We start from the raw sequence: 27,904 nt of genomic DNA, 5'->3' as shown, positions 1-27,904 counted from the left end.
TGCTAACGTGAAACGTGCCAGAAAAAATTAACAACTTCCATTAAATTGGCAAATTTCTCATTAATATCGTAAAACTCGCGTTTACAAAGATCAGATCAGTGTACATAATATACAAAACAAATGCAGAATATATAAATATAGCACATACGTTCTGAATTATATTCGAATTGGGCAGGGTAACCAAGTGAAAATATGTAAATTTCACGATGTGTAATGTACACTTTATCGAACTTGTAAGTAGTGTAGAAATAGAATATTTTACACGTAACAAAATATACAAACGACAATACACAAGTTAAATTATTTGTTAGATCCATGTATAACAAGCATAGTACAAAAGTGTTTTAGCTTTATGTACTGGTAATTATGAGAAATACCAACTTAATAGATGTATTTGCTATGTACCTAGTTAAGAAAACAATAAATTATTCTGAACAGATAAAGCGTTTAGTAGCTTGTGAAGTATGAATTTTCGAAAACGTAAGTATTTTATATCTAAGTAGTTAAGAAACGCGAGCAAGGGAAATCAAACAAAGGAACAAAGTTTTTTTGTTTAAAAATATTTAATTTGTTGTTCTATTATCCGAGGTTAGAAGCGATAATGTACAAAATCTGAATAAATAAGATTCCTCAATATTATTGAATTTTAATTCTAGGGTAAAGTAATATATCCGCATATTTTATTTATATACAATATGTATAAATAATGATGTGATTTGACTAATTTTGTTGAAAGAATATTTGTACTTTTTACGTAAAACTTCAGTCTTTTACAAACTTTCTTGTAATTAATAAACCAGTAAACACAATATTAATAAAATCTATTAAAATTATAAACAAACTCATAAGTTTTAATTTTAGTCCTTAAAGGTTGAAATATTTTGCCCCAATGTCGAGACATTTGTTTTAATCCAAAACATTACTATACTGAATCGATAATGTTGCATGTGCCACGAAAATGATGATAGTGTCAGATAACTTGTTGTGAAACGAAAAAGCATTACATGTACATTTCTGTTGTTTTGTTGACCATGAGTTTGATGATCTTTTAAACTTGCCCACAGCTAAGAAATCAAACAGTATATCTAAACGAAATTAATTTCAAATTATTTTTTAGGTTCTAAGCTTTTATCTAATCTTTCAGAAGTTGCAAAATTTATTCCACAAGAGTCTTTTTTATCATAACCAAGTACACATTTCTTCTTATCTTTAATAGTAACGAAAATAATTTAGATGAACGTTTTAAAATTGACACCCTGTATATTAAAAATAAAAGATATATTTTCTTCATAATTGGATAGGCTTTTTACAATGGCAATGTACAAATATCAAAATTGCAATTATACTATAACATATGTATATATATAAGCTTCACATTTAAACACAAGATTCTTTATTATATTTTTTTAATACCAATATTTTAATAATTATAACAAGGGTTTTTTAACAAGAGATGTATAACATTGTATACAAATTTTCAAAAACCTATAGATAATTTCAGTTATGCTCTTGCATCATTAATTGTTGATGTAACTCTTACCTCAATTCCATCTAGTTCCTTAGACATTACTATTTGACAGCCTAGCCGTGACCTGAAATTAAATATTATATAACTGAATATGTCAATAAATATATTTATTGCTATACAAATTAATACTAATACACAATAAGATTTCTATTTATCCATTTGAAAATCAACATTGTAAATATGCTAATTCCAACATAGATTTGTAATGATTATAGGGTCATAAATAAAAAACTATGAAAATTTATTATAATTTCAGTTTCGTAGTATTCAGAGATAGCGATTTGAAATTCTACATTGAGATGCAGATTTCGAAATACCCAATACTAACCTGTTTTTACATAAATTTAAATAGAAAAATTCACTTTATAAAATATTAAAAGGTAATAGAATTAATAATGTGAATGATTTGATACTGATTATTATGAACTAACGTATCTGTTAATTCATATGCTCAATACAACATGTCTAATTCTTCATCTGTTGGTTTGTCAGGAAGTGCATCATAAACTTCTTTCGAAAATATTAAATGGCACGTACTACAAGTTAATGTTCCTTCACAAGCACCTATATCAATTATATTTTAATATTACAACATACTTATATAATAAAGTATCAAAAGTTAAAAATAATAAGAATATTAAACTTGATAAAAATGAAAATTTTCAAATATTTTCTACCTCAAAATTATTTATTTTAAATTAAGTAAATTATGCTTCTTTAAAACATACCATATCCATCTAAATCAATTTCATTATTTACTACTATGCCTAATATAGTATCTCCAACTTTCCCTTTGCTTTGATTCTCTCTCCACTTGCTTTAACAAACGTTATATTTACTCTGAAAATAATATTTATGAAAGATAAAAATTATCTCAATATAATTATTTTCTTTATTTTTTGTGTTTCTTCAATTAATCTTCTCTTAATTATACCTTAATTATATGTCTCACTTATGATAATAGAAATAATTTAAAAATAAGATATACTTGTCTTAATAATACATAAATAAAATTCGTATATCATATATTTATAACAGTGTTATATTTTTAGTTGTTCACTGTCAATGTTGTTCTTATTAATACTATTCTATTAATACTATGTTATTTTTCTAGATGTTGTACTCCTACAAAGAGAAAAATTTCTTAGACATTATTATTAGCATTATTATTTTGACACCAATTTTATATTGGAAGGTAAGTACTGAAATTCTATTAAAAAAAGAAGGAAAGCACAAGAAAATTTGTATCACTTACTCTTGTTTTTCTGAAAGTGGTTGCGTGGTCGATATTCCTCTTGTTGCCTGCAAAAAGGGCAACGTTGTGTTGCTTGTATATTTTGAATAATTTGATGCAATACCGAGAATTGATCTCGAAAATTTTTGTAATTGATTTACTAACGCCATTCCACTGTCATGAGTATGGGACACCCTGACCGAACACCAGATATTGCGGAAAATATCAATTGTAGATCAATTGTACTTTGTACAGAAACTTTCACGGCATTCTTCGGCTGCTATACTGGGACGTTCCTTTACTGTGATAGGTTATAAAACGATTCCTAACACAAGTGACGTATCTCTACCGGACACGTGCTCTTCGGGCCACACGTTTTATGATACAAGACCAGCAAAATGATCAATGTGTAATTTTACATATCTTACATTTTTTCCAAATGAAATATTGTTTTTATTAAACGTTTAAAACCTCAGACAACATTTATTTCATCTGATTTCAGTTTTACAAATATATATCTATAATACATATCTGTATAAATTACGGTCTGGTTATATCAAACAGGGACCGACACTCGCTAGGGAAAACTGCCCAAAAATTGAATCGTAAAAACCAATATGAAAGACAACAAATTTCTCGTTCTGCGGAACAAATAGAAATGAGCAGAGTATCTTTATCTTTATCTGAGACATTCAAAGCGTATCACGCATACGCTAAACCTGAAGAAAACTTTCTTGTCTTCCATGTTCATTTTTCCCTTTCCATTTCCGAACGGTTTCTTCTATATTTATTTATATGTTCGTGATTGATGCTATTGACAACATACAACTAAGGGGAAATACGAATAGTAATAGATAGATGTATAATTCATTATGCAATTTTATAGAATTAAATCTTATTTATCTTCAGATATAAAAACTATATTTACCAGCTGAAACACTAACGCATATGCAGTATAATATAATTTACTTAACAATCCCGTTTTAGTTATAATATGTGATTAATTCTTTTGCTATTTCGCTATAAACAGTTTTTTGTGCATACAATATTTTTTTATAGTATTCTAATATATTGTTAGATATTGTAAAGAAAGTAAAATACAGTTATTGAAGTCTGGGAACATTCAATGTTAATCTTGCTTCAAAAAATAATCTTTCGAATGAATGGGGAATAGATTTTTAGTATTATAGTTGGTATAATGTCATCATTGTTTAGAATGTGTTAGAGTTAAAGAAATGAGACAAATTAATATTTCAGAAGCAAATTCAATATTTAAATGATGTTATTTTAAAATGGCAGATGATATGAATGTTCTTTTTATACGAGGAAATGGAAACGTATGTATGGTAATGGAAACGTAATGGTTTTAACATTATTTTAGTACAAGATCTTAGCATAATAGTAATTAACAGTATCCATTACCTTTTAGTCAATTTTTGAAAAATGACATATATGATAATTTGCAATAATTTGATAATAAAATACTTGTATCAATATTAATAACGTATAATTTGCTATCTCAAAAGGATACAGACACAGCCAATGATAATGTTTGGGATGATAGTGCATTAATAGAAGCATATGATAAAGCAATAAATTTAGCAAAAGAAGAAGTTATCAAGCGAATGGGAATGGATGTTGGAAATTCTCAACCGAAAGAAAACCTACAAAATCTTAAGCAGCCTAAACACGCAAGTAAATTACACAAGGTTGTGATTTTGATAGAATATTACAAATTTGATACAGAATATTATTAAATATATTGATTAAGAAGCAAATTATTTTATTTTGCTATTTACTTATATTTATTTGTATACACATCTTTTCTCTATAGAAATGGATCATAGGAGCACCTTGTCGTGCAATATACTCAGAGGATGGAGAAATTTATGAAGCTATAATATAAAAAATTTACGAAAACAATGGCACGTGTGTTGTAAAATTTGTAGGTAATACCTTTAGCATGATGGTTATGTCAATTAAGAAATGTACTAAAAATACATATATATATGAAGTAAAGGCTTTCGCATAGTGTATCACAGTGTCATTCAGCAGGTCCTTAACTGGGCAGGAGTACCTGTCAATGTCTATGGGGAGACCCATAGATGATATAGTGGGATATAGGGTCATGAACCATAAACATGCATGTTACTTATTGTTCATTATTATCTGCTTGGAATATAATTCTCCTCATTAGACGAGTGATTATTACTACATATATCAAGGCAAACATTTATACATATACATTTATGCACGGGAAATTCTAATACATTGCCTGTAAGGACAGTAACTGAATGGCACTCAGTCATTCTATTAAATGACAAAAATTTCTTTTACTCTGTGTTTAGGCTATGGTAATACAGAGAAAGTCGAGTTGAGTTCTCTTTTAGAATCAGAAGGTTTGCAAAGTCAAATAGCACAACAAAAGAAAGCTTTGGAAGAGAAATACAATGAAGAGAACGACGAGACTTGTGAGACTAATTTTTCTACAAATGTAAATTCGAAAAAATATAATGTAGAAAAAATGGATTGTGACTCTGAAGAAGCAAATGCGTATAAACATCGCTTCATACCGGGACCATCTTTCAATTCGATGACTGATATAATGCCACCTGCACCTCCTTTACCACCACAATTAATGGCCAAGTAAGTACAATTTAAAAATTCTAATGGAATGCTGAATACTTCTAATATTAATAAGTAATTTGGAATAAGTTTAACATTTTATTTGGAAAAAAAAAATACGAAATTTTAATAAAATGTACTAGATTACCAGATAATGATACAGACGCACTTTCAAGTATGTTGATGTCATGGTATATTAGTGGTTTTCACACAGGTAATTATTTCACATAAGTATTTTATTGTATATTAAATTTTCAATGGACTATGTTATTTCTTTTGTAGGTTATTATCATGGTTTGAAACAAGCAAGAAACAATCAAGAGAACAGGAAGAACTGTTGATTATATCAATTTTTTCAATAACAATATAACGATAATATAAGATATTAAAATAAGATATTATAATAAGATATAAGATAAATATAAGATATTAATATAAGATAATATAAAATATAAAACTCATTGTATTTATTTACTTCAATTATTTGAAATAAAGAACAGCTTTATTTTCATATAAGACTTTATTTTTTTAAAAATAATTACTAAGATAAGAAAAACTAAAAAACATATTTTTGATAAAATACACTCACATATATATGTCGGGTTATAATTAGGATTTAAGGCGCGTAATGATCCTTTGTTTGAATTAGCCATTGTTTTTCGAAACAGAGAATATATTTACGCGAATAAAGAAGATTTTACAAAATATTATAAATAATGAGTTTAATAAATAATAAGATTAACAAACGATAAGTTTAACTAATAATTAGATTAAAGATTAATAAGTTTAACGAACAATAAGAGGAACGAATAATATGTCTTACGAATAATGAATTTAACGTATAATGAGATTAACGATTGATAGGTTTCACGAATAATGAATTTAATTAACGCTATTAACAATGTTCCGGGGTTCAAACGAATCCACGGTCAACGGGATAACTCTTTACTATGTGTAGAATAATTTTAAACACAAAATACAATTGCTGAGACACTCGGTAAATTGCTCGATGTATCACTTTCCAAGGCGATCACACGAATGAATATCTGATGAAAATCTTTTTCGCTATACGACTGCATTTGTTTGTTATATGCTCGCTGGAAACATCGAGAAGGTTCCAATCGTTGTTGCTAGGCAATTTCTGTCAAAAGTTTGTTGTATACTCTTTGGAAACATCGAGAAAGATTCAAACGCCGTTACTAGGCAGTTTCTGTCTGGAGATTGATTCCTAATACAACGTGTGTCCCATTATATCGACATCTCTAAAGTACAATTCTATGTGATTTCTAGGGAGAACAATACAACCGATCCACACCTTCGTCAGGCAAAACGTTTATCCCGTGACCGTGGCTACGTTCGGCGACCAGTTGTCACCTCGAACCCACTTTCGCTTTCACAAATATCAAACAATTACAAATGACAATTGCTTAATTACAGTTATGATAAAATCTAGGCTAAAGCATTAGAAGGCTTCCTCAAAATTGCAAAGGGAAGGCTCCGGTTTTCCTTTCATCTCCGACATATATAATACAAGGATATAATACAACCGAACATTTTAAACTATAGCGCGTGCGCGCACACACACGCACACACATGACACACATGACACACATGCGCGGACACACATGCGCGCACACACATGCGCGCATACACACATGCACACACATGCGAATGATTTCTCGAACGATAATCCATTTATTTATATTTTTCAATATCTGTCCTTACGATTGCGTATTTATTTGTTCCATGTATCATATTTATCTATTTGCATAACTGTAGGTGACATCTTTTTTAACAATTTTGCTAATATTTCATAACTTTTTAATTCATATTTCAAAGTGGTAACAGGTGTTTCTTTCTTTTCAAGTCTCCTCCATATCGGGCTTATTTCTAGTAGCCACGCTTGCTTACAAAGCAATTTTATATCTGCACAAGAATATCTTTCAGTACATTTTACTATGTGGTTTACAATATCTGTATTTTCTAATAAGTGGTTGCTAAGGTATAATTTGAATATATCAAGTCGAGCAACTTCATTGGGTAATGATACGTATATTTGCTTTTCGAGACGCCTGAGTAAAGCTGCATCAATGCCCCTAATAACATATTTACAATAAATATTATCGTTCTATTATACTAATAATAATGAAGGAATACTTCAAACAACACAATAACATATTTGGAATTTGGAGAAATATTACGATATTTTCAACTTAGAAAACATTGAAATAACGTGATATACGTACCAAGGGGAATTAGTTGTAGCCAGAAGAACTACATTAGAATTCTCATTAGACACTAATCCATCCAATCTAGAAAGAAGTTCTGATCTGAATCTCTTTGCAGGTTCAGACAATATACAGTCTCCTTTATTTGTGGCGATCCAGTCAATCTCGTCGATAAAAATAATTGTAGGCGAATGACTATAGGCAAGTTCAAATAAAACCTGTTCAGTTTAACAAATATATTATTCATTAAATATTATATTCGAAATTCCTTAAATTCATTGCCTCATCACGAATATGATATCATTTCGTTTTCCAAACAACTATTCTATTTATATATAAATGACGAAAAATAAAATCAAATCTTTTTATACCTAGAATCTCTCCTTCATAGACAAAGGAACAAAGAAACTTACATAGACAAAGCAACTTACACGTATATACTTCTCGGAATCGCCTCTCCATTTGCTGACCAATGAGCTGGCAGTTATGTTAAAAAAGGTGCAATGGCATTCTGTCGCGACTGCCTTCGCTAACATCGTTTTCCCTGTTTTGTATATTTCTTGTAAACACGTACAGAAATGAAAAGAATGCGAGTATCTTACCTGTACCAGGTGGGCCGTACAGCAAAATACCTTTCCAGGGGGAAAACGGGCCATCAAAAAAGATAGGATACTCAAGGGGATACACAATGGCCTCCTTAACAGCGGTTTTACATTCTTCTAGGCCTATAACGTCATCCCAATGTACATTTAATTTGTTTACTATGATCTCCTGTGACGATACAAAGATAAAATGGCGTCTTCTCTATATTAAGTAAACGTTACGTAATTTGATATTTGAAGCGTTACTGAAATCACGTCATCGTCGATATACGTTGGACGGTTTATCGACGGGAATTTTATCGTTTAAAAGCTTTACGATACGTATATTAATCGAAAATAACTTACGCATGAGATGTCCTCAGCAATCTTTCGTAATTCCGGATTATCTGAATAAAGCTTTTCAATGCATTTCAATATCTTCGATTGCATGGATTGTTCCATTGGGACGTTAAATAGCTCTTCTGATGAACGTCCATCACTCTCATTGGGGAATAGTGACGTCACTGTCATTGCGAGATTAATATGATTCGTATTGTCATCAGTTATCTTCTGCTGTAGATTCGTCTCTTTCACAGGCTCACTTCTCGCTTCTTTACTAACAGATTTGGCTTTTGTCTCAATACTTCTACAAACACTGGATCATATTGTAATACGATACGTTGAATACGATATGTTGAATACGATACGTTGAATACCGTTTAATATCGTTAAATAATTTAAATTCTTACGTTTTGCTTGCATTTGTCACTTCCCTCGTCATTTCCCTTCCAGTTATTTTCTTACACAATATGGGATATTTTTGAAATTTCATCTTGTAATAATTTTCATACTCTGCAACGATAATTTCCAAATCGATGTTGTCGCAGACCCGATGTTCGGGAGATAGACGAGCTTCCCGGAATAATACATCGCTAATGTCTATATACCTAAAGAAATGTAGTTTTTAATTAATTATAGTTTTTAACTGATTAAAAATATTTTTCGCAATGACTGAACACTATAAGATAACCATCAAACAACTGTTTTATCTCTAGGTAAGACAGGCAAAAGAATGTATTTACTATATAAATCCTCGAAGATAATTTCTTGTCTTCTGCTCTTTAATTTCCAATTTTTAGATGGATAAGAATAATTTGAATTTATATTTCATATATTTGTTTATAACTAGTTAATCTACATTATCGATTGAGTTATTCTTAACTACTGAATTACCGATGTCGAATTTTCAAATTTGGTTTCGCCTTCTCTTTCCACGATGTCCACTGATTTCTATTTCGATTGGTCACTGACACTATTCAAGAGAATTGGAACTAGGAATATATTTTAATTATAATATACTCACCCATTGTGTTCCAAATAATCACATACAAGGTATAATATGTTCCGATGACGTTCCGAAATACGACTCTCCTCCTAATATAATTATTTTTTCATTACAATAATATAAGTTTTTTCATGTAATTTTTTGTTACATTTGCGAATTCAACGAGTTACACATGATTTTTCATGAAACACGAACGTTAAAAATATTTGATACAGCCTAATTATAAAAATTGTTAGAAGCAAAAGTCATAGATACTATGTGCGAGTATCGCATGAAACGAACAGCTATTAAGAGAACTGCAGCAATATTACAAATCAAATAACAAAACACACTCGTCTGTGACGTGGAAATTCTAAAATCTAAAATCTAAAATCTAGAATATTCCTTACCTTTTTTCGCAGATTATAAAATATCTTATTCATACTACCTTGCATCGATAAATCACCGTTCATAGTGACACTTTCAAATCGCCTATCGTTTCTCAATGGATACGAGAATTTCCGTTTATTACTTTAAAAACAACCCGTCCATTACGTTTCTCTTAAAAAATTCTTTCAACTCCGTTGAAAACCGAGCATCAAACAAGAGACAAACGATTTGTTGCCATGGAAATGTTTGGTTCACACATAAGCAACGCACAAATATAATGATAGAATAGCTGAGTGTGTGTACTGTATAGTAAGATGGATGCAACATGGAAATAGAAAGAGAACACCATGTATAGATACTTCCTGTCCTTGTTTAATCAGGCATGCACACTAGTGGACACTGACGCTGCTCGTATACCCCTGTTACATATTTCCTGTACAAGTGCGCGTCATTAGACAAGGACGGAACATCCTCTCTCTACTTCTCTATCGCGTTTTTAGTTCGCTCACGCGCTCTGTACTTATATCTATTACATTTCCACCATAAGCAGCGGCCGTGCAGTGACTTACAAAAGTTCCGAACGGTTCCATCCTGGGCGGACGGTTAATTGCGTTCGGTACTTCGAGGCAGGAAGGTGAGTACAGAATCGCTCCTCTTAGTACTCTTATTAGAAGTGTTATCATCGAATATAAGTTTTTTCAATAAATTCTTATCGTTTTACAATCTTTCTAGAATACAATGACGTCAGCAATCGATCATTTTCGCGAATTTATTGTAAATTAATTGGGGGAATATCTGGAGTTCTTTATCGGTTTCGACTGTAAAATCAGCAACTATTCGAATTTTTCATTCATAATTGTGACGTTTTCGACTCTTCCGTTGCCAAGACCCTCTTGAGAGATTTTTGGCACGTTCCATCACCCTTGTTAAACGAGTGCACATTGGTGGATATATTGATTTCAAAAACCAATACGTGAACGAGGTTTATTATCTCACTGGGACAAAGAAATCCGTTTTATTCGCGAATTTTCCGTGTTTCTTCTTAATTTTCGTGAGTGTCTGGCGCGAAGCATTATTTGAATGAACTTTTCATCGTTCAGATTATATTTCGTTTAAAAAGATTGAAATTGATGTCGAGAGGAAATGAAACAAGGTGCTCGGGCATTCCATCGTTTCCCGGGGAAAGAGAAATATGAAAAAAACGGTCGTTCTTCCTTCTGCCATTTTCGTCCATTACCAAAATGGTATGACCCAAATGTCCCGGGCCGTGAATCAATCAAGCGAATTTTGAATAATTTTTGAATAATATCCAGTTAATAATTTGTGAAACAAATTAATTTCATTTTATCGTTGGAAACAAATTAGTTGGATTTTTCTTTCTTTAGCAGTTTTCGCCGGAGTTGACCTGACGTGCTACTTCAGTTTCCATCATCGCTTCTCGAAACTTCCAACGTCCTTGGTGTTGGAGTCTCCTTGCCCAGGTGAGTACATAGCTTCTAGATACTCGTCGCTGTTCATCCTTACGAGCCTCTCGAGCTTTAGTTGTCAATTGTTATCGTTAAAGGAAGAGAAGCTCGCGACAGATGTTATCGAACAAATCGTTTGTTCTCGAAAAGTTCGAACTTGTTCGTTGCGTTTGAATATATATGGACGGATGCCATTTTTCATGACATCTTCATGATTTGTCATGTCGTGAGTATAGCTTCTGACTACCATATGTTTGTGGTTTATGTGAAATTTGACCACTATACCGTGATAGAAAAATATTTCCAATGAATTATAAATATTTTACATTGTGAATTATAAACATTTGTTAGAAATTATATCGTACTTGAGGTGAAAATGAACCATATATCTGCTTATGGAATACGAGGTAGTAAATCATTCGAAACATAATAACGATTAATTAAGTACATATACAATAACGTTTACGAATGAATATTGCGAATTATTGTATGGCTTTAATGCGGTATTTAATGTTTTGATTGCGGACTTTGAAATGGTATCATAGGTGCTGATATAATATCGCGCGAAAAAGGAAAGACCAGTGGTTAATATTGCATGTGCACCAGTGCGTTGCGCTCGTCGGGGGTGGTTTTGACGCCGGTGCCGAGGAGAGGCGCAGAACGTGTTCGATCGACCCGCGAACGTAGCCCGTGCTCATACTGCGACAGAGTTCGTTTCAGTTAGGCTCAGTCGCTGTTTGTCCGTCGACAGCGTATAATCGCGTCGGCCTACGATTCCTTTTTTCTTCTTGTTTCTTGCGAACTCTCTCGCAACAGCCGTTCTATACGTACGCCGCCAGTATATCGCGTGATCATCGTTCCCGTTGCTTCCCTTACCCTCTCACGTCCTTCGAAGAAGACCTCCCTTTGGTTTTTCCTTATTTGGAGGGAATTCATCGCTCGGACACATGGACTGCGAAGCACGAGGGTTGATCGAGGCATCAGCGTGATGTACTTTTCAGGTTTCATATTTTCTCTATGATACTTTCTAAGGAGAATTTGGAAGATATACATTTTTAGGAAATAAAGGTTTTTATGGAGTCATCGATAGGTTAGAATTTAATTAACTCTCTTATAACAGGTATTCCAATTTTTTAATATATAAATTTAGCTTCCTCTATGGTGTTAGAGAACATAATGCGGGCATTTTATGATATAACGAATATATTCGTATATATTTTAGTTTATTCATTTGTCAAATTTCCCTAGTAGGCCGGCCTGCAGCTCACATGCAGCACTTAGTAAAAATTTGTTTTGTTAGAGGTTGGCCATTCTTCTTGCTATAAAAATATCGCGAAGTCATATCATATGATAAAGCACCTTCTGAAAGCTAGATGCTCGATAACGAGCCTAATGATTCTCGGTAGTTTGTAATGTCAAGCTTTGAATTGGCGAGATCGCTCTGCTGTCAAACCGCCGTCCAGCGGCGACCACATTCTTTAACCACGTTCAAGGGGTATATCACGCTACAGAAACCATCAAAGGGTTTGCAAGTTAGTTGCCTTTTAGAAGTGGGGCATTTGGTTGTTACATGTAATCCGTAGTTGCTGGCTGTTCTCCTTAGTCGCCATACATCATAGAGACGACAGTTATAGTCGCCAGTTGTCCTTGCTAATGGTTGCTTGTTGTCGCTAGTTAGTTCTCGTTATCGTTATGTATTCCATCAATCACGCGAAATTTAACGTATGGGAATTTATTCTTCTTTATTCTTTCTGTAGGGAGATTTTTTAAGACGAGGAAAATATAGAATATTTTAAGACGACTGTTTTATGATACAACAAAGTGGGAAGACGATTTAATTTTATAAAGTTTAAGGTAATTTTTTAAAAAACTTCGAATTTAAAAGATTCAAATAGATATCTTAAACGTAATTAAACCCTCCATATCGTAAGAAATTAAATGAAACTGCGCAACAAAGTTAATACATTTAATGTATTATTTTAAACATTTATTTAAAAACATTTATTTAAAATTTAGCATTTGTCAGTTCGTTACATCTGCGGTAAAAGTTGTAACTACGAAGAAGCTTAACATATGGTGCGTCTCAAGACGACAGTAAAAAGTATTAAGAGATTTTTCGAGATTTTTTCTTTTAAGTTTCCAAGTACTTTTTCTATTTAACTTCTTTTTTTTTTGCATTTTCTAACAATATTCGATAAATAGAAACGAAATATGACAGTTCTTAGTTCGGGGATTTATTGGTTCGAAAGTTACTTCAAAAGTGTTTCTGGAGTTCGTGCGGTTAATACTTTTAAACTACTGAGTACGACTTATTCCGTATGGCTGGACAAATCTTTGTTGATACTGTAAGCGTAACTGGTCCGGATATTGTCTTGTGGAGATAGAAAAATACACGAAGTATTGATTGAACTACATATTTTTTAAATTCTTTTTTAATTCTTTTAGTTCTTCATATATTGATAATAAAACGATATTCCGCTACTTTGAGCATAATATAGTAATGTTTAAATAAATAATAAAATTTACGCATTTCGTCTTCATGCGTCGATAAGAAAATGCAAAAAAAGTTAAAGAAAGATGATGCGCAGACGCGAAGTTTAGTCAGCAGTAATATTTAAAACCTCTAAAATATATTGTACACATTTATTTGCGAATAAGCTCAATGAAATTGAACTGTAACTGTGTTTCCAATAATGTCTTCGATGTATTGCTCGCCATTATGTCGGATTAACAGCTCTAAGTGATCGACCTTAATCACTAAATGGCGGCCGTGATTCAGTGGTATAGCTTTACATATGACGGACATCGCAGGCGCTTGTAAGACGTCCATTGTGAAACGTTTCCAATAGCACCGTTCATGTGATGGTGAAATCTGAATATATATATCGCTGAAATATATATCGCTTATCACTTGAGTCTGACACGATCGTTTTTAAATAGAATCACAATTTTTTATTCTTTACAAAATCAGTCTTTAAAGATTATGTGCAAATAAAATAGATAAATAGATAAATGGTTGTACAAACTTATAAAACAGATATTACAAGTATATCTAAATAAATGATATATTTATAAATTGTAATATTTGATCTAAAGTTTAAATAAATAAAAGAGATACTCGTGACTTACAATAAACGTATTTTTTTTTCAATTTTTAAACAAAGCAAAAGTGGATAACAATTTTTCAAAGTGTAAAAATCAACACAATGGTTGGTTTCTTTAATTAATCAATAACGTTTAAAGTTAATTAATGTCCAGAGTGGTTTGTACATTTTGTATTTCGCCGTATTTCAACGTTCGATGTGTAAATAGAACTTGATGCCTGAAATATCGAAAAAATAATTAAATCCGATCGTTCCGTCGAATTTGCAAATTGTATACTCGTGTAAAATCGAGTGCGCTTGTGTATGCTGATACGAAAAGTGGTAGTATATTTTTCCTTTTTCGATTATCGTTATCACTTTTTGTGTGGAAAAATTAATTCCGTGAAATGGAAGTGCAATCAATACGGCTTATCACGAAATAATAGCACAACGACGGTACATATTGGTATTGACGTCAGCTTCGCAAAATTTCTCGAGTATCGCGGTCGACTATTTGGGTTAAGAATTCATTTTCAAGGTTCTACAAGCACGAGTATCTTATGGATATGAAATTTTCAGTGTACATTTTAATAACCATATTCCATATTGCATGCTGCGGTCCAAGAAAAATCCGCAGTTAATATTCTGCTAATCCCTGCTGCTTTTAAAGACCATAAGTAGTCGTCCGTAAGGTTTAAAAGATTTCGAGTAGATTTGTATTACGTATTTTATCTTCTAATTTTTAAAGAGAGGGTCGTGTTTAATTAATTGAAAATGACGAAACTGTAATGGGACATTATTATCAAATATTAAACGTGGTTCCATTGGGTACTTTTATGGTCTTTGCGAGATATATATGCATTATACGTTGCTATTAGCAACGCGTAGCGATGAACGATGGAGAGCAGTACCTTCGTTATCTCGTCTCGGTTGTGTACATATCAGTAATGCACAGTACTCGTACTAAATATCTTACAAATTCCATACAGATTTTCAGATTAGTTTCGAATAATACCAACACGACCATGATAGTCACAGTACAGTATTAAATGGTGCCACTATGCATAATACACTCCTAAAATGTTTCTACAAATATATTTGTCCGAATATTTTTGTCAGCTACTATATCCTAACCACGATTTATTAAACAATATATAGATTTAAAAAAGAATATATAACGACATTACTTGTTTAGGCTAGATTGGTTTAACTTGTATAGTTTTAGTAACTGTGTAAGATCAAACAAGAACTTATCGTTAGTTTGGCGAGATTTGATTACACGAAGCAACATAATTGCTTTGAAGCTCAGGACAGAAAACAATGTCAACCGGTAGACGCGTTTGTCTGGTGAACGTGTAACGCGTGAATAATAGATAGCGACAATCACACGAACGCTAGTTACAGTTGACTTGGCTTACATTGTAGCATTCAAACTAGAGTATACGAGCCGTAAGCACTATTGAAAGTTCAAAGGCCGACTAGTGAGCTTCATCCTATTTCATTTTTTAATCAGGCGATGGATCGATTTGAAATTGTATTGATTTCGAGGATTATTATAGTTCTGTGGAAATTTTAAAGCGTGGTTTGTCTAATCTTGTCTCGTTAGCTACAGACTCTTTGGCGAGCAGCCTGAAACTTGATCCAGTTTCGAGAAAATGAAAAATTCGTTTCTTCTCTTTGCTTCCCTGTTCCTTCTTTCCTCCTTTTTCCCTTTTTACATCGCGTTAAGACCCGTTAAATAATATTGACTGCCGTGGACGCTGGCTGAGAAGTGCACTTTATAACTAGCTTTAAAATCACTGACGTCGATGAGGACAAAGGTAAGTTAGAGGGTCATTTATCTGAGCTGGTGTTATTCGACCTGAACTCTGCAGCTTTTCAGAGTTTCTTTCGTTTTTCTTTTAAGAGCAGAGATGTTAACTGGTCTCTTGTTACGTGTAAGAAGTATGTACTAAAGCTTATTTATCACCAATTGGTTGCTCAAAGTCGAGATATACATACCTATATTATATTAATACGTTACAGAAGATTACGCGTTAGTTAGCTTATGAGAATTTATAGTGTGTCACAGATCACAAAAGCAGAATGACTACTTTTTCATAAACGATATATGTATATGAATTGAAAGTTTAACTATTACGTCACATAATAGTATCACTTCTCTCGATAAACGTCGTCGAGTGCATATTGTTAAAGAATATTAGCCATTTGAATTCAATAGTTTCGAAGATACTAATGCTTCTGTGAAGTTTTTGCAGGCTGTTAATTTTTTATTGAGATACTACAAATTTTAAATAACTTCGATTAGAAATAAAAATCACATTACATTAACGCGTAGAATGTAACGTAACGTAGATAATGTAAATATAAATTATATTACAAGGAAACAATACGGGTAGGTAATGTGAAACATTCTGGTTAAAATTGCATCCTTTGAAGGCTAGGACACACAGTACTTACGAAGTAGATTAAGTACCAAATGGGGTACTTAAGAAAATTCATGTTGTCATTGTTTAATAAACATCTTCAGCTAATAGCTTTCTGCAAAAGCTGGTTTAAGTTATGCTAGCTTATTCCTTATTAATTGCAATTATATTGTTCGTATCTCCTAGAGGATTAACAATCCATTTTTATAATGGATAATAAAAGTAAATTCCTATTAGGTTGTGCCAAGTTTCTTTCGTTTTATAAAGAAATGACAGTTATGTTATTCTATATTATTTTATATTAAATTGGAAAAAGGTGGATCACACGTAATTCAATAAAATAATATAAAACGAAAAATGTTGTACATCTATTACTTTCTTATAAAACGAAAGAAACTTTTGGAACAACCTAATATTTCTCTACTACGACGCTTCTACAGTGCTAAAATATTTGATAAAAATGTTAAGAAATTCTAATATTGATTTAAGCGTATCGATTTATCTGCTCTTCATATTTGATCAAACAGAAATTGTTAATTATGATTTCCACTTAAAAGCGGATTGCATATTATGAGGATAAATTATCAAATTCATCTCTAATATACACATTAGAGAATCATTCATAGCCGCAATCCTGTTTACCGCTAACATTCCTGGTACTCAATAATTCATTAGGTGACTGCTTTAGCCGCACAGAATACACCTGTAAATAATTAATCGCCATTAATATTCCATCGACTTTTGAAAATCCCTCATGTGATCTATTTCATGCGATGAGAATATGTATAAATTGAGATTGCGATCGACCATCCTCAGTCGGATAAATCGAGTGATTCAAATTATAACACAAAAAAAAGTTAAAACTAGTTACATTATCTTTTTCAATTTTTATGTATTATTTGGCGGAAGAAACTTTGGTAATTGGTAAGTAAAGTTCACCTCCTTAATGTTAATGATTTTAATATGTTATTAAGCTCAAAGTTCTAAGGAATTTTCTATATATATATACATATACATAACTGTGTGCGTATATATATAATATACGTATAACAGCCAAAGTTCAGCTCTCAAGTGTACGCAAAACTTTTATGTTCATTTTACGCTATACCAGTATGTTTCATGAATTTGTTTGCTAACAGTATCGAAACAAATAACAAGCAGAGGACGAGCTATTCATGAATTGTTTTGCCAGCGTGTACGCTGCCAATATTTTCTATTTGAGAAAACATACTTGTTGCTATTGCAACTACAAATATTTTTACAGTCGACGCTTTTGCCGTGAATCATTGGCTAACATGTAAAATCGAGAAAAAACATGGTTTATTGTGATGGAAATGTGGAAAACCGCAAAACCGATATAGAAGGGAAAATAAAGGAAAGGAAGGTAGGGATAAGTAGAAGCTTGGGGCCAAGTTTAATTCACTGAAACCGAGCTGCTTGTATTATCGCAAAACAAAATTGCCAGTACGTCATTTCCGTACTCTCGTCCTCGCGAAAATGGTTTTGCTCGTTAAGCAAAAACGAAGAGACAGGGAAGAGAGGAAAAAGCAAACGGAGAGCGCTTTTAAAAAGCTGGCGAACCGTGTGTTACCACAACGAGACACGCGGTGCTATTTGTCGCTTTAAATTGTGTCGCAACTCGTTTTTGAGATCTTTGCCAGGGACGCGTTAAAACACGCTGCAAATATATTTCTGGCTTTTTTGGGGTTTAACTGAAATATGACAAATAACATTGTAAAACATATGTACTTATGACTTACAGAGTAATTGAGTGTACAAAATATAATAGCCAGCGATTTAGGGCTTTAAAAGATCAAAAGAAAAGAAAAGAAAAGAAAAGAAAAGAAAAGAAAAGAAAAGAAAAGAAAAGAAAAGAAAAGAAAAGAAAAGAAGAAAGATAATATGTTGCGGCAGTTTAAGTCGATCTAAGAAAATAGATAACGGGAGGGGGGGAGGGCAAAGCTAGTTAATCTGGAAAGAATCCAAGCGTCAATTTCAAGCATTTACAGAGAATCAAGCGGGCTGGTTAAGGTCGTGAGTTGAGCAATTATCCCGCGTTAGGTTCAATCAGGTTAGTCCCACGCGAAATTGATCCAACCATGCGAAAACGAGTGTATTCTGATTTCTGTCGCAGATACTTCTGGCTAGTGCGGTACCTACATTACTGCTAAACTTCTTTTACGCATCTGATCGCATCTGATCTGATTACGACTAAGAAGATGTACTGTTGGAGATTCTGTCTGCAAGTGATCATAATTGCGGTCTCTGTACCGCCTGTCCCTCTTTACGCTTTTCCGTTAAAGAATGGTAAGTTGATACTGATTAATTATGCGATCGAAATCCTATATAATGGCTACAAAAAATATTTGCATCATTATTCTCGTTTCCTAATGAATCGCTGTTTTAATCAAGTTTTATATTGCATCAAATTTCTGTAGTTACACGAAAGTACTAAATTATAGAAAACTTGATATGCACGGATTTAATTAATTGATAAAGTAGTCAATATATAGGCATTATTATTTATTATATTATATATTATAGGCATTATATATTAGTAATGTATATATACACTTTTGAATTTTAGCCTTCTATTATTCTTATATCCTTTAAACGTCATTTCAAGCTACAAGCGACTTTAACTCAAATAGCTCGATTTCAAGTTCTAACGTATACTGTAAAGCACACTTGCGAAGTGAAACAGTAAACACGATATGAAAACTCTCTCCCCAGTAAGAAATCGAATATCCAATTTCAATCGTGCTTCATCGATGAAGCATCAATGCTACGTAGAAGCATCGTGGCAGCCGCAATGCGGATCCGTTGAACAAAAATTTCCTGGCACGATCGTTTTCGTAACGCTATTAGCCGTTTCAGTATCAGGGATGTTTTAAAAATCCGTATCGGATTGTACCATGAAGCGCAATAGCGCTTCGTTTATTTATTTACGAGAAGTGCCGATCAACTCGATTGCACTGCTCCTTTTTTTTGTCGAATCATACCGTTCAACGCGTTCACGCTTCACTTCATCAGCTATATCAGAAACGTTACACTAAAGAGTCAAAAGGTTGCCAAATATTCGTGCTTTACCTTTTGTTTGTGTGACGTTCTGTAATTGGTTTTCCAATTCAAGAGGTAATTTATACATTAGTTTTTTCTTTATTTGGTTTACGATTATTTGAAAGAAAAGTAATTACGAGAGGAAACTCTGATAGACTAGCGACAAGCTACGTTCGGAACCGAGCGCGTTGTGAATTGACAATCGTAACCAAACATCGCGACACAGTTCACCACACTACGCGTACAGCATGATCACGCTGAGTGGCGTTGAAACGGTTAACGTAACTGCGCGTACGACCGTCGAATGGCAAAGATATTCAAGCTGAGAATCGTTTTCAGATGCTACAAACAGCAGCTGTGCTGACTTTCAAGGAGAAACCATTCGACATGCTCTTACGCTTGAGGACGGACTTTCGGTTTGCAGTTACTGCATCTGCTATAATTCGAGGCCGGACTGGTGCGTGTCGATCGTATGCCACCCGCCCGAAGTGAGTATATGCTCATTACTTAAACACTTGACACAACCAGAGAGAAACTAAAGCACACCGTTAACGCTTGCACGCTGGTCGTTAAAGCACATGCTACGCGAATAGGGTACACAGCGATTCATCTAACTTGCCTTGAATTACTTTTACAAAGAGAAACATGGACAGGAATAATTTTTTGTTACGAGTCGTTTAATTTATTCGTTCGTTAGAACGATTGGTCTGACAAATTCAAAGTCTTGTTCCGTATAAATATTTTTAAACAAGCACGTCATAAGCTTTGTATATTTTTTTTATCGCAACGAAACTGTTCAGAGAAATGTTGAAATTATTAATTACAAAAGAAGACATTTACGTTGTAAAAATGTTAGCGAAAACATTTGTGAAAAAGTTACTTTGTTATAAATTCTACAAAAAGAAATATTGAAAATCACGCCCCATTTATTCAGTTGCACGTATGAAAAGTATTTTGCATTCGCGCAAAAAAATCCCTTAAGGATACATATTTTATAATAATTGGAGTGTCAAAGTTATTACGCGGATTGGCGTACCTTAACCACGTGCCTTTTAATGAAACTAGGTTATTCATTTGTTATTCGTTCCTAACTTTCAACTTTATGATTTTTGCGGAATAAAATTTTATATTCCGGTTCAGTTTATAAATGATTCATTTAGAATTTAATAAAATTAGAGTTACAGCAGTGCAAGTTAATAAAGAACAAATAATCATTTGTACTTTATTAAAATGTTCTTTTAGCGTCTCGTTTTAATATTTCTCTAATAATATTTTGTTAACCGTTATATTTAAATGAAGGTTTTCAAAGCAGAGACGTACTTTAACGTAGGAAATGGACGTACATTTATAATGAGAATTCAGAAGCAAAAATATTTCATACAAAAATAAATATTCCCCATGTGTAAATAGCTACGTTATGACTTTTATATGTATCTAACGTTTTTCCATGCAAGGTAACGTATATTTGCTTCTTCGCTTCTTCGCTTCTGAGTAGTAAAACCTGGCATTCATGCGGCTGATAGGTAGTTACGCGCTGACAACGAAAAACATAAAATGAATAAAAAGCATGAGCCATCCTATAAAAAAAATAAAGCTGCTTTTATCTTTCATTACATATTCGTCAGAATATTGTTAATAAATATTTAAGTTCAGATTTCATAAATTATGAATTTAAATAATGATTTAAATAAATGCATAGGATTGGACATTTATTTATATATGTATCTGTGAACGCTTTTTGACATAAAATTTTTATAACGACTAAAATGACATATTCCGATATTAAATTAATTTGATGAGAATAAAAACTGAATTTTTTAAACGAGATTTTGTATGAAGTTACATTTATTGGGAGAAATTCATTCTTTTATAATATGATAAAACGAGACTCATAGTCTGTATAAATCATTTCATGGAATATTATGTGTATGTACATGTGTTCTACGCTTTTATTATAAAAATGCTAAATGAACATAACGATCAAATGCATCGACAAATGCATTGAACATATCGATTGTTATTTTGAAAAATTGATTATCTTTTATTTGTTTCGAACTACAAATTGATTGAGACATTCGTGTTTGCTAAATTGCGAATTTAACGCAATGAAGTCGTCTGAATCCCTTGCTAGCATGTAAATATAGCGTCGAATTAACAGGTCAATTACTTGAGGTTGGAACTGAAAGAAAGAGAAAGATGGAGGAGGTCTTGCCTTTGAATGCTGGACACTTCTAAAGCCCACAGTTCGCTGAAATTGCCAGAGAATTCAATTAAATGGCAAATTAAACCATTGAACTGAATCTGTTTCCAATCGTGAGCTTGGAGGTTCTACCCTTTGAATTTTTAAACCAGTCACCCTTCTTTTGTACGTATGGTAACGAATATAATTCATAAACTAATGAAGTGTGTAATTCATTTGAAAGCTCTTTTCACTGAATTCAGTTTAGACTAAGAAAAATGATATAATAACGAAATTATCAATTTACAATTTATAGAGCGTATACTTTATTCGAAAGTGAAGTTTATTACTGCAAATATTAGTTGGCTATTTATAGCCTTCGTTAAACTATGATTACAGAGGATGGGTTTTTTGATAAAATGACATTCTGACAAATATATATAGATCGATATATATAGATATAGATAGACAAATATATAGATTCTTACAACAGTAGTTATGAATGAACAGTAGTTATTGTATCAATTCCGTTCTTCAGAAGCTTCATTTGTGAAAAGACAATTCGCCAGAATATGGATTCACTGTAGTTATAGCTATAGGATTTCAATCTAGTTGACAGACTTGCTTTACGTAGAGAATATCTGTCTCTTGTTCTACCTTATCGCGATTCTCTCCTCATCTTATACGCTTTGTCGAGCAAAGTAATATTGGCATATATCTCGGCTCTGGTTACAATCATTAGTTTCCGCCTAAACGGTTAGAATCACATAGCTCGCGCTCTAGTCTCGTTTATTCAACATTCAGGCCATATGGTCGCATGCGACGAGTTTTATGTTAATTCCGACCGATTACAATACCTTTCTTTCGTTTACAAGGAACGACGAGACTGGCAGTTGCGTGATTTCCAATGCAAAAGCCGCGATATCTGCACGATAACCTAACCTCAACCGATTTTGTTGTACTATTCTTATGTGGACTTCGTTTGTACCACTTTCGTAACAAAAATAGAATACGTAGAACACAGCATTCCGTTATGCGATATTGTCGATTCCTAACATCCGAAAAATCAGAGATAATTATTTCCCTACAGTTGTACATTTGTGTGAAAAATTACGAACGTAAAGTTGTTTGGTGCATGCACAGTCCTCCCCTCCCCTGCATTTGCGTGGACATGCTAGAAAGATTCACTTTTCCACGGTGAAACTGTATGTATTATAATTTCATTTTTACAAAGGTCGAACATCCTACTATGCATAAATTTAATATTAATATAAGCAGGTTTCGTGTTAAGTATTACATCTGACGTATAAGCACACGTGTGTACGAGCCTTGGTTTTAAATGTCTTATAGTAGACACCGAAAAGATTATTCAGTTGGATATCTGACTCAACATCAATATTTTACTAGGAGATAACATGTTAAGAACACGTTGGTGGATGGCATGGGAGATGATGAATGAAGACATACTTCTGTGAGATACATAAAATAGTAGTCAGAACGTATTTTGGCGCTTGGGGACAGTGATACTGTCGCTGGTGATACTGTCATACACCTCCATTTATAAACTTTCGAAAAGCGATGTGACCTTCAAACTTTAGTGTATTCTGTTTCACAGCACAAAATGTTTCCGAAACGTACGTTTATTGTTACAATGAACTTGACTAATGGCTCTGAAATACTATCCTTGAAAAAACAATGGGCGAATTGGAGCAAAGAAAAGAAGGAAATAAACAAAGACCTTGTTGGTTCGTAAAAATAAAATATGCTACAAGAAAAACTTTTTCCAACAGATTGAGATGCGACAAGCTTTAAAAGCTATGACGCGAATCGAGCGTTTGTCTACAAAAGCGCATTTTCGGTGGATATATAGATATACATGTATATGTGACGAAATATACTAAAGCAATATTGACCCTTTGTCGCTGAAAGTATCAAACTACAAAACTTCCTTTCAAATTTTTAGAATAAGGAAATCAGGATCATGATAAATAATTGGAACATAATTAAAAATAATATATCTTCTCTATAAGATAATGAATACATTGGTTCATTTAATTTTTATGGATATTCAAACGCTTCTGTGAAATAAAACGTCAAGATTATAGAGTATAAAATTCATAGCTATGAAATAACTAAAACTCTGATGTATTATTAAAGATATACGTTAGGTTGTATGTAGTGATACATACAAAGATTACATGTACAAACCCATAATTAACACAATGCTACCGCAACTATTCTGCAATCTACCTTGCCCAAAACACTCTTCCAGTCACCTCCAAACTCTTCAATTCTCTCCACCTAACCACCCACAAACCATTCACAAACATGCAATTCTCGACAAAAGAAGAACTTATCGTCAGTTGTCCTTAACATCTCGTTCATTCATTTGGTCCCTATCCCCCTATTTCCTCCCACTGCGATGATCGCACTACATTTTTCCACGTCTCTATTCTATTCTCTGGATGACCTGAATTCTCGAGCAGTCGAGTGACGATTGATCTGTACAATTGATCGATTTCTGTTTACTACAGCCATGCAGGAAATTTCGCCTTGGAAAACGATGTTGTGAGTTTGAATGCTTGGACCACGTAGAAAACATTACCGGAACCGGTGAAATTTATGTCCTTGAGGATAAGATATCCTCCAGCTCCTCGACTCACCAACAAACGCTACTCTGGGCGATGAGCTCAATGGTGCTGTTGCGGCTATTCTAATTTTTCAACAAGGATCCAGATGGCGCCGTTGACGAAATTCAATCATTATAAACGTCAACGATCAACATCAGCCATCAGGCAATTTCATATTTGTGACTTATTTCTTCTGTGTTATTTCTTCTAATTTTATTGTTAGTTCTTCAATTTGTATTCCAAAAGATTGAACTCTTTTTACGTGCGTGTGTGTTTTTCTTTTTTTTGTAACTCGTCGAGTTGCAATTCTAATTTTCGCACTTCCTCCTTCATGTCCTCTATGTGCTTCTCGAACTCTTGTGTCGTCCTGTCTTTGTCGGAACATTCTACTTGAAGATCAGCGAGTTGATGCTCGGGATCGTAATTCAATTTTTGGTCGTTAGCAGTAATAAGCTCACGTAACTTCACTTTTGAACTTGATCTTGTTTGGTCTTGATTGTGTTTTCGTGGTGCTTGTGGTGTTCTAAAAGTAATCGTCACGTTGCTTGCATTTTTAGTGCACATTGATACACTGCACTCTGCAGTTCTGTCTGTACATTTTCTTCTTTTCCCTTACTCCTCTTTCTCTTTCTAATGAATTCTTTTTATTCCGTAAAATAGTTTTTGTATATTCAATTTTGTTAAGTGCAATCCTTATTTCTGATAACTTACTTTTATTAGATAATTCTTGTGAAACTTCTACTACATCTTCCATATCATTTTGAGTGCGGCTTCTACCTTCAGTAAATTTAATATCTTGAACCGTATCATTAATTTCAATAGCTCTTTCGGTATCAAGTAAATCGCACTTATTATTTAATATACCTTTTGAATTGACTTCTGTCTCTGTATCTTCTTCGAGTTTTCTTCGTTCTTCTAATCCACCCTTCTCATTTTCTAGGATCTTCCTTGTTGTTACGCCGCCTAAAACATCTGCACGCCAGCCCGCGCCAGCTCGCGCCACCGGACAACAACCGGCCTGCGTAACGTCACTTCGACCCTCAATAAACCTAAGGACCCACCATAACTTTCACTTCCCTGTATTGTTTCGCCATGTGTCTTCAATCCGTTTGTCTTGAAGAATTTCTAAAGCTTAAAAATATTCTCGAAACACAGTCGGTTTTTAGAGAGGTCCTTGGGTTTATTAGGCGTACTTAAAACACGGAGAAAGCGGGTATGCACCCATTAGGAAAATCCGAATAGCCCTCTAATAAAACAAGCTATGTTTTCCTCACGCACACAGTCATCTATCCACCACGATGGTAGGAGACTTCCTACTCATCCCTTCGAGCAGTAGTGCAGGTCATGACCAATCGACACCGCGGTTCGTTACCCTCACTTTTCCTAACGAAAGTGGGAACAACGAATCCGCGTTCTTTAGACACAGGGGCACACCCACACCGAACTTTTCTTCTGTATTAGAAAAAGAGCGACAGTCAGTCTAAAAACTAACGCCTAACGCGGCAGTCTACACATAGCGCGAGAGTCGCATACTTCACGAAAATCTTTTGTCGGTTCTCGGTGTTGTCGAACATACATCTTCTCTCCTAAATATATTATAGTGCTAAGTCCATTAATACATTAATTTCCATTATAAGAGCCCTGCTCTAGCGTACATATCTATCACATCTTCGTGCGACAAGTTGTTAACTATTTATTTCTCTACGTCAGTGTAATCTAAGTGTTGGAAATATATAATTTATAATTCAGTGAATCACAGTGTTATACAAACTCAATCACCCCTATTATCTCAACGGAAATCAGGGGATCGATCAATTCGTGGTGTCGATTGTTATAATCGTAACGGGTATTTACGACCCCCGTTGACGTCTCCTCCCCGCAATTGGTCGGAATTTACACTTGTATCTTCATCTTTTTTAACTTCGACTTTATCCGATCTCCTAGGTCTGCCTCTATGTTTCGCTTCATCAGTTGCTATTACACCCGTTACTGCATTATCATTTTCTACAGATTTATACCTATCGCTATCACTAGCTGCGTTCGTTAAAAGAACTTCCCTTCGTTGACGAGTATCAGTTGTTTCGTTTTCACTATCTGAAATTGATTTTTGTTTAACACCTCTTTTTTCTTCTTTGGCAAATTTATTTTCTACATTTTCCGATGCCTTTTGTTTATTAATTATTTCAGACTTGTCTTCGATTAATTTCGTTTTTAAAGCGCTTCGCAAAATTTTATTTGTGTTTGATTGTCTGGTTTGATTATAAACAATTTCTTCAAATTTTGGCGAAGTAGCAGGCTTTGCAGCAACATTATAACGACTGCTCCGTTTACTACTATCTAACATAGATGGAGATGGATTCTTGTCATCTTTATTCTCTAAGGACTTCTCTTGTGTATTAGCATCTAAATTTCTCGACATAAATTTCTCAACGAAAATCATGTCAAGATCAATTTCGAAGCTATAAAATCGTCTTAAAAAAACGCTGTGATAAAAAATTTTTTGACACCTTGTACAAAGGTGTATATCAACGTAAGTGTACCTGTATGTCTATATTCGAGATTATTTATCTATTCAAGATAGCAAAGTAAAAATACTATATAGAGGATTTAATTAATGTGTGGATCAACGTATGTATCACTATATGTAACAATAATATTGACTGTATATGTACGTGTGTAATAAAAGATTTCCGGTTTACAATGTTTACGATACTGATATAAAAATACCATATAGAGGATTTAATTAACGTGTATATCTACGTATATATCATTATATGTAACAGTAACATTATGTGCATATGCGTATAATATTGGTTAAATGTTAAATGTTAATATTGGTTAAATGCGTTAAAGTGAAATGTTATTTACCTATTCAAGATAGCAAAGTAAACATACCATATAGAGGATTTACTACTGTTAACACTCGGTATTCTCGTATTAAAAGTATTTAACCAAATAATTTGGGAATCCAGCGGACGAGCTTGTATTTAATATGATTATATTTAATATAACAACTTTACTCAATATACGCGTAGGATTTTAAATGTCATGAGGGTTGCAGCGGACTCAATTTTAATGTACCTCGATATCTTAGCTTCTTATAATATCCTAATAAAATGTTATTTATCGATTACAATTGTCCTGTCGTAT

General features: G+C 33.1%; 1 protein-coding gene, 1 long non-coding RNA gene and 2 pseudogenes across 7 annotated transcripts; 2 read left to right on the top strand and 2 right to left on the bottom strand.

Moving 5' to 3' along the window:
• The first annotated feature begins 39 nt into the window (after positions 1-39).
• On the top strand, positions 40-5,844 carry LOC143303370 (survival motor neuron protein-like; annotated as a pseudogene). Its single transcript, XR_013059569.1, has 7 exons — positions 40-480; positions 2,643-2,723; positions 4,289-4,471; positions 4,597-4,711; positions 5,111-5,408; positions 5,531-5,601; positions 5,670-5,844. The product of XR_013059569.1 is annotated as a survival motor neuron protein-like (transcript).
• LOC117162851 (adrenodoxin-like protein 2, mitochondrial) lies at positions 1,262-3,593 on the bottom strand (annotated as a pseudogene). The gene is made up of 4 exons (XR_013059571.1): positions 2,784-3,593; positions 2,257-2,368; positions 1,960-2,092; positions 1,262-1,592 (listed from the first exon to the last, which is right to left on the bottom strand). The product of XR_013059571.1 is annotated as an adrenodoxin-like protein 2, mitochondrial (transcript).
• A 404-nt stretch (positions 5,845-6,248) lies between the features above and the next one.
• Positions 6,249-9,978, bottom strand: LOC117162134 (katanin p60 ATPase-containing subunit A-like 2). Its single transcript, XM_076622847.1, has 8 exons — positions 9,969-9,978; positions 9,560-9,630; positions 8,946-9,143; positions 8,563-8,851; positions 8,218-8,386; positions 8,047-8,159; positions 7,634-7,833; positions 6,249-7,483 (listed from the first exon to the last, which is right to left on the bottom strand). Exons 3-8 carry the CDS (start codon positions 9,026-9,028, stop codon positions 7,123-7,125), a joined length of 1,215 nt encoding a protein of 404 aa, XP_076478962.1. The 5' UTR covers positions 9,029-9,143; positions 9,560-9,630; positions 9,969-9,978; the 3' UTR covers positions 6,249-7,122.
• On the top strand, positions 9,608-27,890 carry LOC117162132 (uncharacterized). 4 transcript variants are annotated; one of them, XR_013059572.1, is made up of 6 exons: positions 9,608-10,544; positions 11,296-11,391; positions 19,020-19,192; positions 20,285-20,433; positions 22,104-22,310; positions 25,695-27,890. It is a non-coding gene; the product is annotated as an uncharacterized LOC117162132 (long non-coding RNA). The 4 variants fall into 4 exon arrangements; XR_013059575.1 differs by lacking the exon at positions 22,104-22,310; XR_013059573.1 differs by lacking the exons at positions 9,608-10,544; positions 11,296-11,391 and adding an exon at positions 12,065-16,279.
• The last annotated feature ends 14 nt before the right edge of the window (positions 27,891-27,904 follow it).

This window comes from Bombus vancouverensis, chromosome 11 (genome assembly GCF_051014615.1).
Source record: "Bombus vancouverensis nearcticus chromosome 11, iyBomVanc1_principal, whole genome shotgun sequence".
Lineage (NCBI taxonomy): Eukaryota > Metazoa > Arthropoda > Insecta > Hymenoptera > Apidae > Bombus > Bombus vancouverensis.
The sequence above is the reverse complement of the archived record's forward strand: the minus strand, read 5'-3'. Positions and strand labels throughout refer to the sequence as shown.

What these genes read in the sequence shown, in the direction of transcription:
- LOC117162134 (XM_076622847.1), bottom strand. Translation starts at nt 9,028, where the DNA reads ATGAAATTTCAAAAATATCCCATATTGTGTAAGAAAATAACTGGAAGG. An exon ending in TTGCTGAGGACATCTCATGC is followed by an intron (nt 8,387 to 8,562) that starts GTAAGTTATTTT and finishes GTATCGTCACAG; the next exon opens with GAGATCATAGTAAACAAATT. An exon ending in GCTACAACTAATTCCCCTTG is followed by an intron (nt 7,484 to 7,633) that starts GTACGTATATCA and finishes ATATGTTATTAG; the next exon opens with GGGCATTGATGCAGCTTTAC.